The sequence below is a fragment of the Triturus cristatus genome, chromosome 9 (genome assembly GCF_964204655.1).
Source record: "Triturus cristatus chromosome 9, aTriCri1.1, whole genome shotgun sequence".
NCBI classification, from domain to species: Eukaryota; Metazoa; Chordata; class Amphibia; order Caudata; family Salamandridae; genus Triturus; species Triturus cristatus.
The window spans coordinates 526538109-526551955 of record NC_140592.1 but is presented as its reverse complement, the minus strand read 5'-3'; the positions used below and the strand labels follow the sequence as shown (position 1 = coordinate 526551955).

Sequence of the window (13847 nt, the reverse complement as noted above, 5' to 3'; positions counted from 1 at the left end):
CCGCCAAGGGTTTCTTCAGGAGGGGGTTGATCTCGGCATGTTTACAGTCGTCGGAGAACGATGCAATTGCCAGGGAGCGGTTGATGGTGTGACGGAGCATGGGTGCGATGGTGTCGGCGGCTCTGTTGAAAATGTGGTTGGTGCAGGGGTCCGTGGGGGCCCCAGAATGGATTGAGTTCATCATCTTCAGTGTGTCTTTTGTGGTGAGGGCTGTCCAGTTGTTGATTGTTGGATTCATGGTGTCGGGGGTGGTTGGTGAGGGTTCAGTGTGTTGGTCGTCTTCATCGAAGTTGTCGTAGATGCTCTTGATTTTGTGGTGGAAAAAAGTGCTGAGTTTGTCGCAGAGGTCTTGTGAGGGTGGGATGTCGGTGGACTCGCTGGTAGGTTGAGTGAACTCCTTGATAATGTTGAAGAGTTCTTTGCTGTTGTGTGTGTGGGTGGAGATTCGGTCTTCGATCATTTTTTTCCTCATTTTTCTGATGAGTTGATGGTGGACTTTGGTGGCAGCTCTGAAGTTGTTGTGGGCTTCTGTGGATTTGGTGTTCCTCCAGTCCTTTTCGAGGCAAGTGCTTCTGTACTCTTCAAGTTCGGGGGTAAACCATCTAGCTTTCTTGGCGTGGGTGTTGTTGTTTTTCTTGAGGGGGGCTAAGGTGTTGGCGCTGTCGGCGATCCATCTGTACAGGGTTCGGGCTGCGGCGTTGGGGTCGTCGTTTTCTGCGACGGTCGGGGTGGAGTTGCTGAGTGATGTGGTTAGCTTGTCATCGGTGATTCTGGTCCAATTTCTACGTGGGAGCAGGTGCTGGTGTCTGTGGATGGTGGGTGTTCTGAAGGTGAAGTGGACGCATCGATGGTCGGTCCATGGGAGTTCGGTGATGTGGCTGAAGGTGATGGAGTTTCCTGTTGTGAAGAGGGGGTCGAGGGTGTATCCTGCTGAGTGCATGGGTTTGGTCACGATCTGGTGGAGTCCAATGTTGTGGAGGTTGTCCAGGAGGGATGTGGTGCTGGGGTCCTGTTGGTTGTCGAGGTGGAAGTTGAGGTCTCCCATCAGGGTGTAGTTGGTGGATGCGATGGCCTGCGGGGAGATGATGTCCGTGATGGATTCGGAAAAAGGTCCGTGGGGTCCAGGGGGTGGGTAGATGAGGTTTCCTCAGAGGGTGGTGGTGGGGCTGGCCAGTATCTTGAAGTGAAGGTGTTCGATCAGGTCTGTGGGCTCGTCGGGGAGTGTGCTCAGGCGGAGAGTGGATTTGTGGACGATGGCGATTCCTCCTCCCGGGCAGTGTGGGCGGTCCTTCCTGGAGATCTTGGATCCTTGGGGGATGGCGATGGCGAAGTCCGGTCCCGAGGAGGTGTTGGTCCGTGTTTTGGTGAGGAACGCTACGTCCGGGGTGGTGCTGTCAAGGAGGTCCCAGATTTCGGTGGCGTGTTTGTGGAGGGATCGGACGTTGAGGAGGATGCATTACAGGCTCTTCGGTTTGGGTGTATTCTTGCGGGTGGTTTGCGTTGGGTCTGTGGTCTTGGCGGTGCTGCAGGTGTGTCAGCAGCGGTGACAGCTAAAGGGTCTGTGGGTGTCGGCCGTTGACGCTAGCTTGCAGTTGTTTTTGCGGCCTGGGTTAAGGGGATGGGAGTAGGTTTTTCGCGCTGGTCGTGCTTGGGGGGAGGGGCCGTGGGGGCAGCAGCGGCGGGGAAAAATGGGCGGGAAAGGAGGAATAAGAGGGCAAAAAAAGGAGAAAAGAGTGAAATGAGGCAGAGAGCAGGGAAAGCACAGAAAGTAGTAAAGAGCATTAAAGATTTGAAAAAGGGTGAAAAACTAGTAAAAACGGACCGGACAGTGGAGCGAGACAAAGGAGAACAGAGGTCCACTGGACCACCAGGGAGGCTAAGGGAAATAAGTAAATAAGTGGAAAAATTAGAGAAGGCAGAAAAAGTGCAGAACAGAAAAAGACAGAGGGAGAAGCAAAAACGAGTGAAAAAAACGGAAAGGAGAGTGGAGTGAGGCAAAGGAGAACAGGGGTCCACTGGACCACCATGGATTATGCACTGGTGATACTGCGGGTGGAGGAGGGCCTCGAACACCATCACACACGAGAGTGCAAGTGCAGGGGCAGGTCTCACTTAATGGTGGTGGTGCGAGGGAGGGGGAGCAGTTTCACTGACAATAAGTCAGTGGTCTTGCTCTAAGGACCCTCTCCTTAGAAAGCTGTCTTTGGTCTCCTGAGAGTTTTACCAAGATCTCCAGACTGCAGTACAGACTCAACATAATTTACTAGTTCTGAAGGGATGGGTGGGGGTAAAGAAATCACTGGATCTCATTGGTGGTTTGCCTCCCCCAGCCCAACTCTAGTCAGCCCCTGTTAGCAAGACGATGGGAATAGAAGCTTTTTCTCTGCCCTGCACATTGTAACTGGGGAAGAGGGTGTTGTCTTTGGGCTCCTGATGACATCCAGGATGCTTATAGGGCCTCAATGACCATCTGAGAAGGCTCTGGTGTGAGAGTCTGGCAAGTTGCCAAGGCGCGTGCTCGGGCATCATGAGAGAGGGCTAGGTTGCCAGCCTGTGGTCAGATAGAGGGAGGACTGCAGCATTGCTATGTGGAACATTGCCAGCAAGGAATTTCCTCAAAGTCATCTCTGTCAGGCAGTACCCAATGCCCACTGTGTCATGCTGTGACCCTACAAGAGGTGTACCAGGTAGTTTACAGGGTGCAGTAGAGGTACTTCTGGATGGTGGTGTGATGTTACATAGAGCTCTAAGGATTAGTAACGTACACCGTCACCACCAATTTGTGCTAACAGGCCTTAAAATTGCACTGACTCGATTTGAAGAAATTGTTGTAACCATATAGTAAAACATATCTGACTTTTTTTTTGAAGATGTCTTTTATCATTCTTTTTAGATGCTGGTGGTCTTCAGAAACCCAAAGGACACAGCTGTGTCTTATTTCCACTTCTACAATAAGAACCCTCTGTTGCCAACCTTCAAGTCATGGGATGAGTTTTTTACAAGGTTTATGGCAGGAGAAGGTATGATACTTCATTTTCAGGATTAAGCACCAGGGTTAGCTGACTTGTGCTTGGCTAATGTTTCATCCCTATAAATGAGTTTACTAGAATGAAGATCCAGAGAAGACACCATCAGTATTAAGAATGATCTGCTTTTATTGTCCTCTTAGCACCAGATGACACTTTGTTGCATAGGCCTTAAAATATTGGCCTACAAATCTGTAAACCAAGCTAAGTTGTTAAATGGCCTGAAGATGGGGAAATGGAGGCTCTGTGTCCTACTGCCCTTCTTCTTTATGGCCCTCAACAGTACCTATCATATGGCTAATATATATATATATATATATATATATATATATATATATATATATATATATATATATATATATATATATATATATATATATATATATATATATATATATATATATATATATATATATATACTGTTTTGACCTCAAGTAGACAGATTATAGCTGTCTGTGAAGCCGTATGTTGGTGAAGACCCATTGTGCACCTTACCAATGCTTACAGATGCTTGAGATCAACCCTGTGCTTAACACTGGCTAGCTTTCATGTCCGTTTCATTTACTTGCTTCATATTCAGTGGCTTTTCTTTCCCATCTTGTGCTCTTTCCTCCTCTGCAGCATGGTTTCTTTACCATCCTGTTGGTTGCATGATCATATCTTGTTATGTTATGTTATGTTATGTTATGTTATGTTAATGGGACTTGTAAAGAGCACTGTTATCGTTAGGTGTCCTGGCGCTGAAATGCATTGCCTACTGGTTTAGAGGTTGAAATCGTGAATGAAGGGAAATGTTAGGAGAAAAGCCAGGTTTTAAGACCCCTCCTAAACTCCAGGAGGCCGGAGGCCTCTCTCAGCTGCAAAGGGAGATTATTCCAAAGCTTAGCAGCACAGTAGAAGAAACTTCTGCCCCCCCAACTGGCTGTTTTAACACATTGAACTTGTACGTGCCTTGCTGAGATTGAACGAAGTACCCTGGAAGGGGTATACCAGAGTATATGTTTCCTCATAAACTCTGGCCCACATCATTCCAGGGTTTTGAAAACAATGCAAAGGGCCTTGAATTCAATCCGGTGTCTCATAGGTAAGCAGTGAAGGTCCCTAAGTCCCTTTCATATAGATACAAACTTAGGGATACCCAGAAGGAGTCTGGTAGCAGCATTCTGTACTGTCTGTAATCGGCTAAGCTGCCTTTTGTGGATATTGATGTACAAGGCATTGCAGTAGTCTAGGCGGGACATAACCAGTGCCGTTACTACTGTTCTGAGGCAGTCATCCGGAAGGCAACGCTTGATTTTCCTCATAATCCTAAGTATAAAAAAGCAGGATGAAACCACCTTACTTATTTGGTCAACAAAGGACAGTCTGGAGTCTATCATAACTCCCAGATTTTTTGCTTTTTCAGTAGGAATTGGAAGTAAGCTCAAGGATTGAGGCCACCAACTAGGTGACCAAAGATTTGAGGGTTTACCAAAAATGACCACCTCAGTTTTTCCAGCATTGAGCTTCAGACAGTTTGCTGTCATCCAACCGGCAATGGATTGCATACAGTTGTAACAATCCCGACCGGCCTCATCCTCTTTGCCTTTTTGAATGGACATCACTATTTGGGTGTCGTCGGCATAAGAGGTAAGTTGGAAGCCAAAAGAACGGATGATAGCTGCCAGAGGAGAAACATATATATTAAAAAGTGTGGGACTAAGCGCCGAGCCCTGAGGAACTCCACTGGGCAAGGAAGAAGGCTTAGAGCAATCTGTGCCAATGTCTACAGTTTGATGTCTATCTAAAAGAAAGGATTTTAAAAGAGCAAGTGCCTTACCAGTGACCCCTTTCCTATTTAATCGGTCCAACAACACATCATGGTGTACCGTGTCGAAGGGTGCCGACAGGTCCAATATGATCAAGATAGCCGAACCACCTTGGTCTAATGTTTCTCTAATTTCTTCCGTAGACTTGATTAGCGCAAACTCCGTACTGTGTTCAGTGCGGAATCCAAACTGAGTGGAATCAAGAATGATTCATCAGTGGCAGTATCTTTGTGCCTGCAGGATAGTCCCCGGTATCTTTTATTAAGTCTTCTGCCTGTGAGATACTAAAAGAAGAAAAGATTGAGCCCACTTTATCCTGAAAGGCAGAAGCGAGGAGTTCACAAAATTCCGGGTCGCCATTAGATTTGGCCGAAACTGGGGTTGTAAGTTTTAGGACTGTACTAAATAATTCTTTTCACTGCTTACATTCAGAACTACCTTTTTTTCTGCCAACACTATGGGAGTGCATGTGTTTTCTTGCTGTCTCTTATACTCTGCTTCCCCCATCAAATACCCATCCCCTCACATGCTCCCCCTTCCCCTGCTTTTCATTCATTGTCTCCTTATCCATTTGTAGGTCTGACATTAGCCAAGACCTTTTGATTTTACAAAAATAATGTCTATAATATACTTACTTAAAGGGGCTTTCAAGCACCTCTCTTCACCCATGGGTCTGTTGTTGTGACATTTCTATTTTACTTCTACCCATTACAGCATTCAGCATGAGGCAGTGGGGCAGCCTACTTAAGCCTATGGTTAATGTCACTTTGAACGACTGTATTTTGCTCTTTCACAAGGTGGACATCCACACACAAGGTAGTTCCTTTTACTACCAGTGTTGCCTGATGTGATAGTAGGACACATTTGTAGTGAGCCAAGTGCACATTCCAGCTTTATCAGTTCCTGTCTCCTTCCAGTGCTATTGTAAATTCTTTTTGAAGTGGACTGCTGCTATTTCACAGTATACCATATTGTGTTCCTGGACTCCGTTTCACCAATGGTTCATTAATAAACTTTGCCTAGGAAGGTAAACAAACATTATCATGTTTAATTTGCAGCACACTTGTAACAGTTTTATTGAAGCATACATACACCTTTATACTGTTAACTCACTTCCCATCTCATTTCTATCTTTCTTCCTTTCTTTCTGTTTGTTTTCTTCTTTCCATTTTACTTTCCTACTTTCTTTTTTTGCCTTCCTTCCTTCTTTTATTCCTTCTTTGCCGTCCTTTCCCCTTTCTTTTACTTCTTCCTTTCCTTTCTTTCTTTTTGCCTCCTTCAATTCTTTGTCTTTCTTTCTTTTTACATTCTTTCCATTTTCTTTCATTCTTTCCTTTTCTATCCCTTTTTCTTTCTTTCTTTCTTCACTTCTATCTTTCTTTCTTTTTCTTTGCTTCTTTCATCCTTTCTTTCTTCCCTTCCTTCCTTAGTCATTCTTTCTTTTTCGTTCTCTCCTTCTTTCTTTCTTTCTGAATCCATTTGTTCTTTTTCTTTCCTTTTTTCCTTCTTTCCGTTTTTCCTTTTTTATTTCTTTTTTCTTTACTGAATACATTTTTTCTTTCCATCCTTCTTTGTCTCATCCTCCCTTCTCTGTTTCCTTCTTTCTTTCTTTCGTTCTCTCTCTCTCTCTCTCTCTCTCTCTCTCTCTCTCTCTCTCTCTCTCTTTCCTTACTTCCTTTTTTCCTTCTTTCTCTCTTTCCTTCCTTCTTTCTTTTTTCCTTATTTCTCTCTTTCTTGCCTTATTTCTTTCTTTCTTGCCTTCCACATTTCCTTCCTGTCTTTCTCTCTTTCCTTCTTCTTTCTTTCCTTCATCTTCTTTCTGTTTGTCCTCTTTCTTTCTTCCCTCCTTTCTTCCTTTTTGCCTTGCTCATTTCCTTTTTTACCCTTCTTCCTTTCAACACCTTTTTCCTTCATTCCTTACCTTCTTTCTTGGCTTCTTTCTCAAAGGTGAGGCTAGCAGCCAATGCCAGACCAATAACCTTTTTAGGTCTTTGTTAGCAAAGACCTTTTAATTTTACTGAAAGTATGTATAACATAGTTACTTATAGAGGGTTTTTAGCCAGACTTTATCCATTAGTCTGTGCTTGTATCATTAACATGTTTCTTACACCCACACCAGCATGCATCAAGGGGCAATGTTAACCCACTTTAGGCATTGACTAACAGCACTATGAGTTAAGGCATGTTGCCCTGTCACAAGAAGCACATCCACACACAAGGTAGTTGCCATCAGTGCCAGTTGTATCATGGTAATGTGTACTTTTCAGAGATGAGAAAAACACTTTGCTTTTAGCCAATGTTTGTTTTAGTTTTTTTAGATTTAATAGACCATGACATAAAAATAGCCAAAAAGCCTGGCGGCCGACACCAGACCTATTGGCTTTGCCAATGCATGTTTTTATTTTCCAACCTCCCCCCACTCTAACTTTGCTCGCATGTCTCATGTTGCTATCGCTGCTGCATTGTGTTCCACTCGCAATACACCCTCTCCTCCATTGCTCCTCTCATCCTTTGAGTTATTTTATGTCGAGCCTGGGCATCGCATGCGCTGCTCTGTGAGGCATGCTGTATTCAAGTATGGACCTGAAGCTCTGCCCACTCTCTGCCAATATTTTTCATTGGCTGGTGTCATTGTACTTTGTTAACTGTGTCTTTCATTGGTCAATAGGCTTAGTAGTCCCTCCTTAGTACTGCCTTATAACCTCCCATCAGGACCCCCCTTGTTACATGTGTTGTTGCTCAGTAGGCTTTAAATACAGCCTCTGAGCACTATTTGATTAAATTGTTTGATCCTGCGCTCTCCTTCAACGCTTTATTTTCTTTTTCCTAGCATGGCACGCCATGCATATACAGTGGTGGCTGTGCCTTTAGTTTGTTGTTTGCGTCCTGAACGCAGCCGCATGTTGTTTTTCCTTGCTATTCAGTTTTAGGTTTACAAACTCCACAAACAGCGCTTTCACTTTTATGTCGGCCACACCCCTTTCTTTAGGTACAGCTAGTCAAAAGAAGGTTGCGCTGCTGCTATTAAAAGTGAAACGGCAGTATGGGGCACTTTTACAGAAAAAAGCAGTTGTTTGTCAATTTGACCAACTGTCATGGTCCTCACTAGGAGGGGACGCTTCTCTACACCACATGCACCAGCCCCATTGTTTTATACTCGTTTGCATGGAGTACAAGTGTGAATGATGACCTAAGAAATTATTGTGCGCTTCTTAGAGTAGAAGGCTACAGGATGTAGTTGACCAGTCACTACATCCCGTAGCCTTCTATGCTAAGAAGCTCACTCCATGTGAAATTAACTGTAACATAACAGATAAGGAGCAATTAGTCACAAAGAGAGGATGTGAGGAATGGAGGCACTATCTATTAGGAGCAAAACACACTGTTGAGATATACACAGATCATTGCAACCTGTTGTTCTTGAAGACAGCAAGAGCTCTCATGCCCAGACGTTGGTCTTTTTTTCTTTTCCGATTACGATTTTATCATTAAATACAGGCCGGGGCCTCAAAACGGTCCTGACAAGATCCCCTAGAACCACCCAGAGGAAACCCAAAGACAGAGCCCCCACATTTCCTACATAAGGCCTCCTTTTAGGAAAAGAAATAGCTCTAGACAACCTGTTATATTACTGTCAGGTCCTGTATGTTGCTGGCAAGATTCTACCGTCCTGGGCACATCAGTGGGCTCATGACTCTCCGCTGGGAGGGCACATGGGCATATATAAAACCATAGCCACCATCGAAAGGTACTTCTGGTGGCCTTCATTACGGCAAACAACAAAGAACTACGTCAAGGATTGCGCGGTCTGCGCTCAAGGAAAGGCCAGCCATACTAAACCGACAGGATTACTTCTACCCATCCCTGTTTCCCCTAGTCCATGGCATATGATATAGATGGACTTCATAGTGGAAATGCCGCCAAGTGGAGGACATACTGTAATACTCGTGGTAGTGGACCACTTGACCAAGATGGGTCATTTTATTCCAATGAAGAAAATACCCATGTCTCCTGAATTAGCTACCTCCTTTTTACAACACATAGTAAGAGCACATGGCATACCGGCAATGATGTGAACATCACCGATAGAGGTAGTCAGTTCACCTCTAGGTTTTGGCAAGAACTGTGCAAAGTAATGAAGGTAGATGCACGTCTGTCCACTAGTTACCACCCTCAAACAGACGGAAAGACTGAATGGTTAAATCAAACCTTGGAACAGCACTTAATGTGTTTTACCATACAGCACGCAACAGAATGGAGCACCCTGTTATGGACAGCCAAGTTTGCATACAACAATACTGAACACGCTACTTTGGGATGTTCACCGAATCTACTACCTTTTGAGGGGCAGATCTTCCCTAAACATCCCTCTATACAAGAGCATCATGCGCATCTCCGTGCTGTCCTCATGGACGTAAAGAGCCATTTGTCTAAGGCACAAGACACATACAAGCGTTTTGCAGAAAAGAAACTCACCCCAGAACCTGCATACCAAGTGGGAGCTAGGGTATGGCTCACCACTAGGAACCTACATCTGAAAAGGGTAGACAAGTTGAAACTGAGATATGTAGGGCCCTATACGATAGTCAAGGTTGTAAATCCAGTAGCCATGGAGTTGGCCCTTCCTCCTTCCTGGCCATATCCACCCTGTGTTTCACGTGTCCCTCTTGCGTCCCTGTTCTCCACACACTAGAATACCTGAGAAACCGACACCTCTAGATATGGAGAGTGAGGCCAAGTATGAGGTAAACAAAACGCTGGATTCCAGGTTGAGAAGAGGGAGGGTTTTCTACTTTGTAGATTGGAAAGGTTATGGTCCAGAGGATCAGACATGGGAACCTGTGGGTAATCTGAATTGCCCAGTCCTTCTGCGCTGTTTCCATTTTGCACACTGCTCGAAGCCTGGTCACCTGCAGAGACGGCAACCTTTAGGGAGGGGTACTGTCATGGTCATTGTGAGAATTACAGTGCTGTCCACTGATTAAAGTGGGCACCTTGCACCAGTCCAAAGGACCCTTATTGATGATTAGGTTAACCTTCATGAAAGCTATCCTAGTGGTAGCTATGGAGAGCAGCCTTCAGGCTAAGTCTTGAAGGAATGTAAAGCAGCTTGTTTTACCAGATTAGAACCTCCTGAGTAATCAAATGAAAGGAGACCCACACAGGTATTATATAAAATATATGTATTTATTACTAAACACTGTCTACTAATCTCTATACGAGATTTGAGCACAAAGCACACAATACTTAATCAATAGAATGACAGTAAATAGCACAATACACAGCGGACTCCAGGGGGAGACCAAACCATATACTAAAAAATGGTATAACAACAACATCTTCACTAGACACAGTGCCTAGAGCACGTAGAATCGCTGGGACCCCAAGGAACCACCCAAAGGAGTGACACAGGGAGCTCACGGAGGACGGGTGCAGTGTAGAAACACAGACGCGAGCTCCGTACAACTCTATGGGAAAGTCGCGGTTGGAAAATTACACTTTATGGACACTTCGGTGAGGACTTCAAGCAAACCCGTTGGAACATAGAAGGTTCTAAGGCCAACACCCTTGTGAGTACCGAGATACCCGTATTGCCTATCCCAGAGGAGCCGGGTACATAGGGATCAAGTGGTGTCGGAAACCCTCGTCGTTTTCTATGGCATGATGCGAAGAAGTGCTGCGGCCGGGAAGATTGAAAGTGTCCGGTGGGATCCAAGCCTGGCTCCGAGGTGAGAAGAACCTGAAAGCAGTGGGGACAGAGTCTGGGTCACTTCAGGGTGACCAGGGGCTCGGTAGACGAATGCCCACCGATGTCGGGTGCTTCAGCTGTGAAGATAGGATGCTTGACTCTGCAGCCATGGGGACCAGGAGACGTCGACGATGACCAAAGTCTGGAGTTGAGCTGTCCCATGAAGGATGTCGAGTGCTGAGGGGTCAGTGTCCGGATCGAACACCAACAAGCCTTGGCAAAGGCAACCCACGCAGGCAGAGGAAACAAGTTACGGTGAGGACCAGAAAAGTCCTGGGGACTCTCCAGGCTATGGGGAGTCACGGCACATCTGTAGCAACCAGGGAAACCAAAGGAAATTCAAGGTGACCATCGCTAGGACCCACAGGCCAACGGACCAGGGATCGCGAAGGGACCTCGAGCTGAATCACAAAGCACCAGCCCACACAGCACTCGTGGAGTGGAGGCCGGAGAGCTTCGGTGGAAAAACTACTCGTGATCGGGACTACACGTAATCCAAAGCACAGCCTCAAGGATCACCGAAAAGCATATGTTGCGGCAAAAGTACACTGTGCACAGGGGTTCGGGTTGCACGGTCCCCACAAGGGATACTGGTCTCAGGATTGCTGAGAGAGCAGATCAACCTCCGAGATGCTCGGGAACCCACCTCCTGTGTTGCAGAAATCTTCGGAGTCCTCAGGAGCTTGGGAGATGTAAACCAGTCAGATGCATTTAGGTGCCTGCTGCTGCAAGGGAGTAACTCCTTTACTCCAAGGGAGATTCTTCTGTGGTCCAGCGAAGTGTAGACCGTCGAAGTACTTGGTTTCTGTTGCAGAGTTTCGTCCAGGTAAAATCTAAAGTCCTGTAGTCAGGTTTCCTACTTTATACCCAAGGAAGGGGCTGGACTAACTCTGGGGACCCACCTAGGGGAGGGTCAGGACAGAGGGTGGCTACACCCATATTCTTTGTCCAGTTTTGCACCAGAGCAGGAGCACATGGCTCCTGCAACCTGTTTGACCTGGACTATGCATGGGGACACCAAATGTGCCCCCAGTGCAGACCTTCTGGCACTCTTTAAGAGTGCACCCACCCAGCCCCAAAACACTAAAACCTGTCTGGGAGGTGGTCACACCTCCCTCTGACAGGAAACCTTTTGTCAGGCCTTCCTCTGCTCGAGCTTGGCTCAGCAGCAGGAGGGAAGACTTGTGTCTGTGGCTGGCAGCATCCATTTTGTGATGCTTACGTCGAGAAAGCTGGTACTGGGTGTACCAGTGTTTCACATAAGTCCCTCTAAAAGGTAAATATGTGTAGTGATTTAGAATAGATATAGGTAACCTATATCTAAGTAAGGGATGCATACACCACCTTACCAAGGCTGCAGTAGCAGACCTGTGGTGTCATTTTGAGTGGCCTCTCAGGGGTGACACAATACATGCTTCAGCCCCTGGGAGGCCTCTGGGGTACCTATGCCCTGGGTACATGGTGTACCTTATACTAGGGACTGATAAGGGTACCCAGAATCCAATCTGAAGTGTACCTAAAGTACATGCACAACCAATTTAGGAAGAACGCAGATAGACTGGGGTCCTGAATAGCAGGATCCCAGTCAGGAGGAGTGGTCCGGTGCTTGTCAATCAACCTCGACACCAGACGAGTTACGCCTGTTTGTCTCCTTTCCTGTTCTCCGATTCAATGCCTGCACGGGAGAGGTGCTTTAGTGTTCCTGATTGCACGCTCTCCCGCCTTCTCTTTGTGTGCTGAATACTTTTCTACAGTTAAGCGGAGCAGTGTTCGGCGCACGCTCTCGGGGATCTGCTGTTCCCATTTCTCTTTATAATCATTGCCGGATTCTGGCGGTCGCGGTACTCAACAGTGGAGGCAAGCACGGAAAGCTGCGTGTGAGCCGTCATTGTTGTTAGAGGTTCTTCTACCCTGAGTGTTCTACATGCACGGGAGTGTGAGTCTGCAACCCTGACTAGGATTCTTGTTGACATGCACGGAGAGCTACGTAGTTAACCTTTACCCTCCCACTAGTGGGGGAGGCTGTGTACTTTCAAGACGTTCAGGGCATGTCCGGTCTCCCGTCTCTGTGGAGTAACAAGAGACATGGTAGAGTAACACTGTTCAAACAGTTGGGTGCTTAGAAGGTGCTTTGGCGGATTCCTTTAGTTTCTATTTGCGACTGTCTCCAGGAGTTGGCACTCACTTTCCTGGGATGGTTCCTTGATTTATTCCAGAGAGAAACATTTATTTTTCATGTTCATTCCCTTCAAGCCAGAGGGAGTGGAATATATGATCTCCTGCTGCCGAGTTTACCATGTAGCGGGAAGTGCAAACAGGAGAGGCCTTCTTGTGGATCCCACGAGAGTTTGTTATTTTATCCCTTTTCCACTGTGTGCAGTCTTGCAGGGGAGTTATACTCTCCTCTGTCTGGGAGCCTGCGCAGGAGGGAGTGGGAAACCTAGCATCGCCCCTGCTGGTTTGTTCCGGAAGTTTAGTGGCTTGTGGTATCTGCTAACCTGACACAAACCGATGCTTTTTTTGTAAAAGTGGCCCATACTGCTCTTTTACTTTAATGGCGGCCGCACCCCTTTATTTGAACGAGCGGACCTAAAGAAAGGGGTGTGGCCGCCTTTACGTGAAATCCAAAAATAGCATTTGCAATGCAATAGTTCTCGCATTTGCAAGAGTTTAAGCTATTGGCATTGCCATTTACAACGCCAACAGCTCAAACTCTCGTAAATGCGAGACCTATTGCATTGCAAATGCTTTTTTTTTCTTTCGAGTAATTTTCTTTTCTGGGGGCCTGCACCTGCAATGTGCTAGAGGACACTTCTTTCTCTTTGATGTACGTTCCTGCATATTTGTAAAATGTCCTGCTCCAAGATTGGCATCCATCAGCTTGGAACTTTAAATTACAGGTTTTTTTTTTTTAAAATGGCTGTGCATCTGGCCGCTGTCATGTGTTTTGATGCATTCCCTTTGGCATTGTCAAAGGCAAAAAATCAGGTAATGCTTTTAAAAGGTGCGGCGTAATGCTTTTAAAAGTGTTTTTTTTAGGGTGGAGGGAGCGTAACATTTAGTTTCATTGTCTGTACATTAAATTGTTCGATGAATACCATTGCATTTGTAAATGATCGTTCATTTGCTACTAATGTGCTCTGCAGTGCTACCCAATATGCCTTTTACTTAGCGTGTGATATGTACTTGTATCACATCTATAAATAAGCATAAAAAATGCAATAGGTCTCGCCTTTTATTAAGTTTAAGCCATTTGCTTTGCTA

The 13847-nt window shown here is 45.8% G+C and overlaps 1 protein-coding gene across 2 annotated transcripts in view; it reads left to right on the top strand.

Moving 5' to 3' along the window:
• LOC146798240 (sulfotransferase 6B1-like) overlaps window positions 1-13847 on the top strand; it is a 464989-nt gene that overhangs the window by 251567 nt on the left and 199575 nt on the right. For both annotated transcript variants that reach the window (XM_085625520.1, XM_085625519.1), the window contains one exon: window positions 2894-3020. In XM_085625520.1, coding sequence (XP_085481646.1) covers window positions 2894-3020 — 127 coding nt within the window. The remainder of the gene's footprint in view (window positions 1-2893; window positions 3021-13847) is intronic.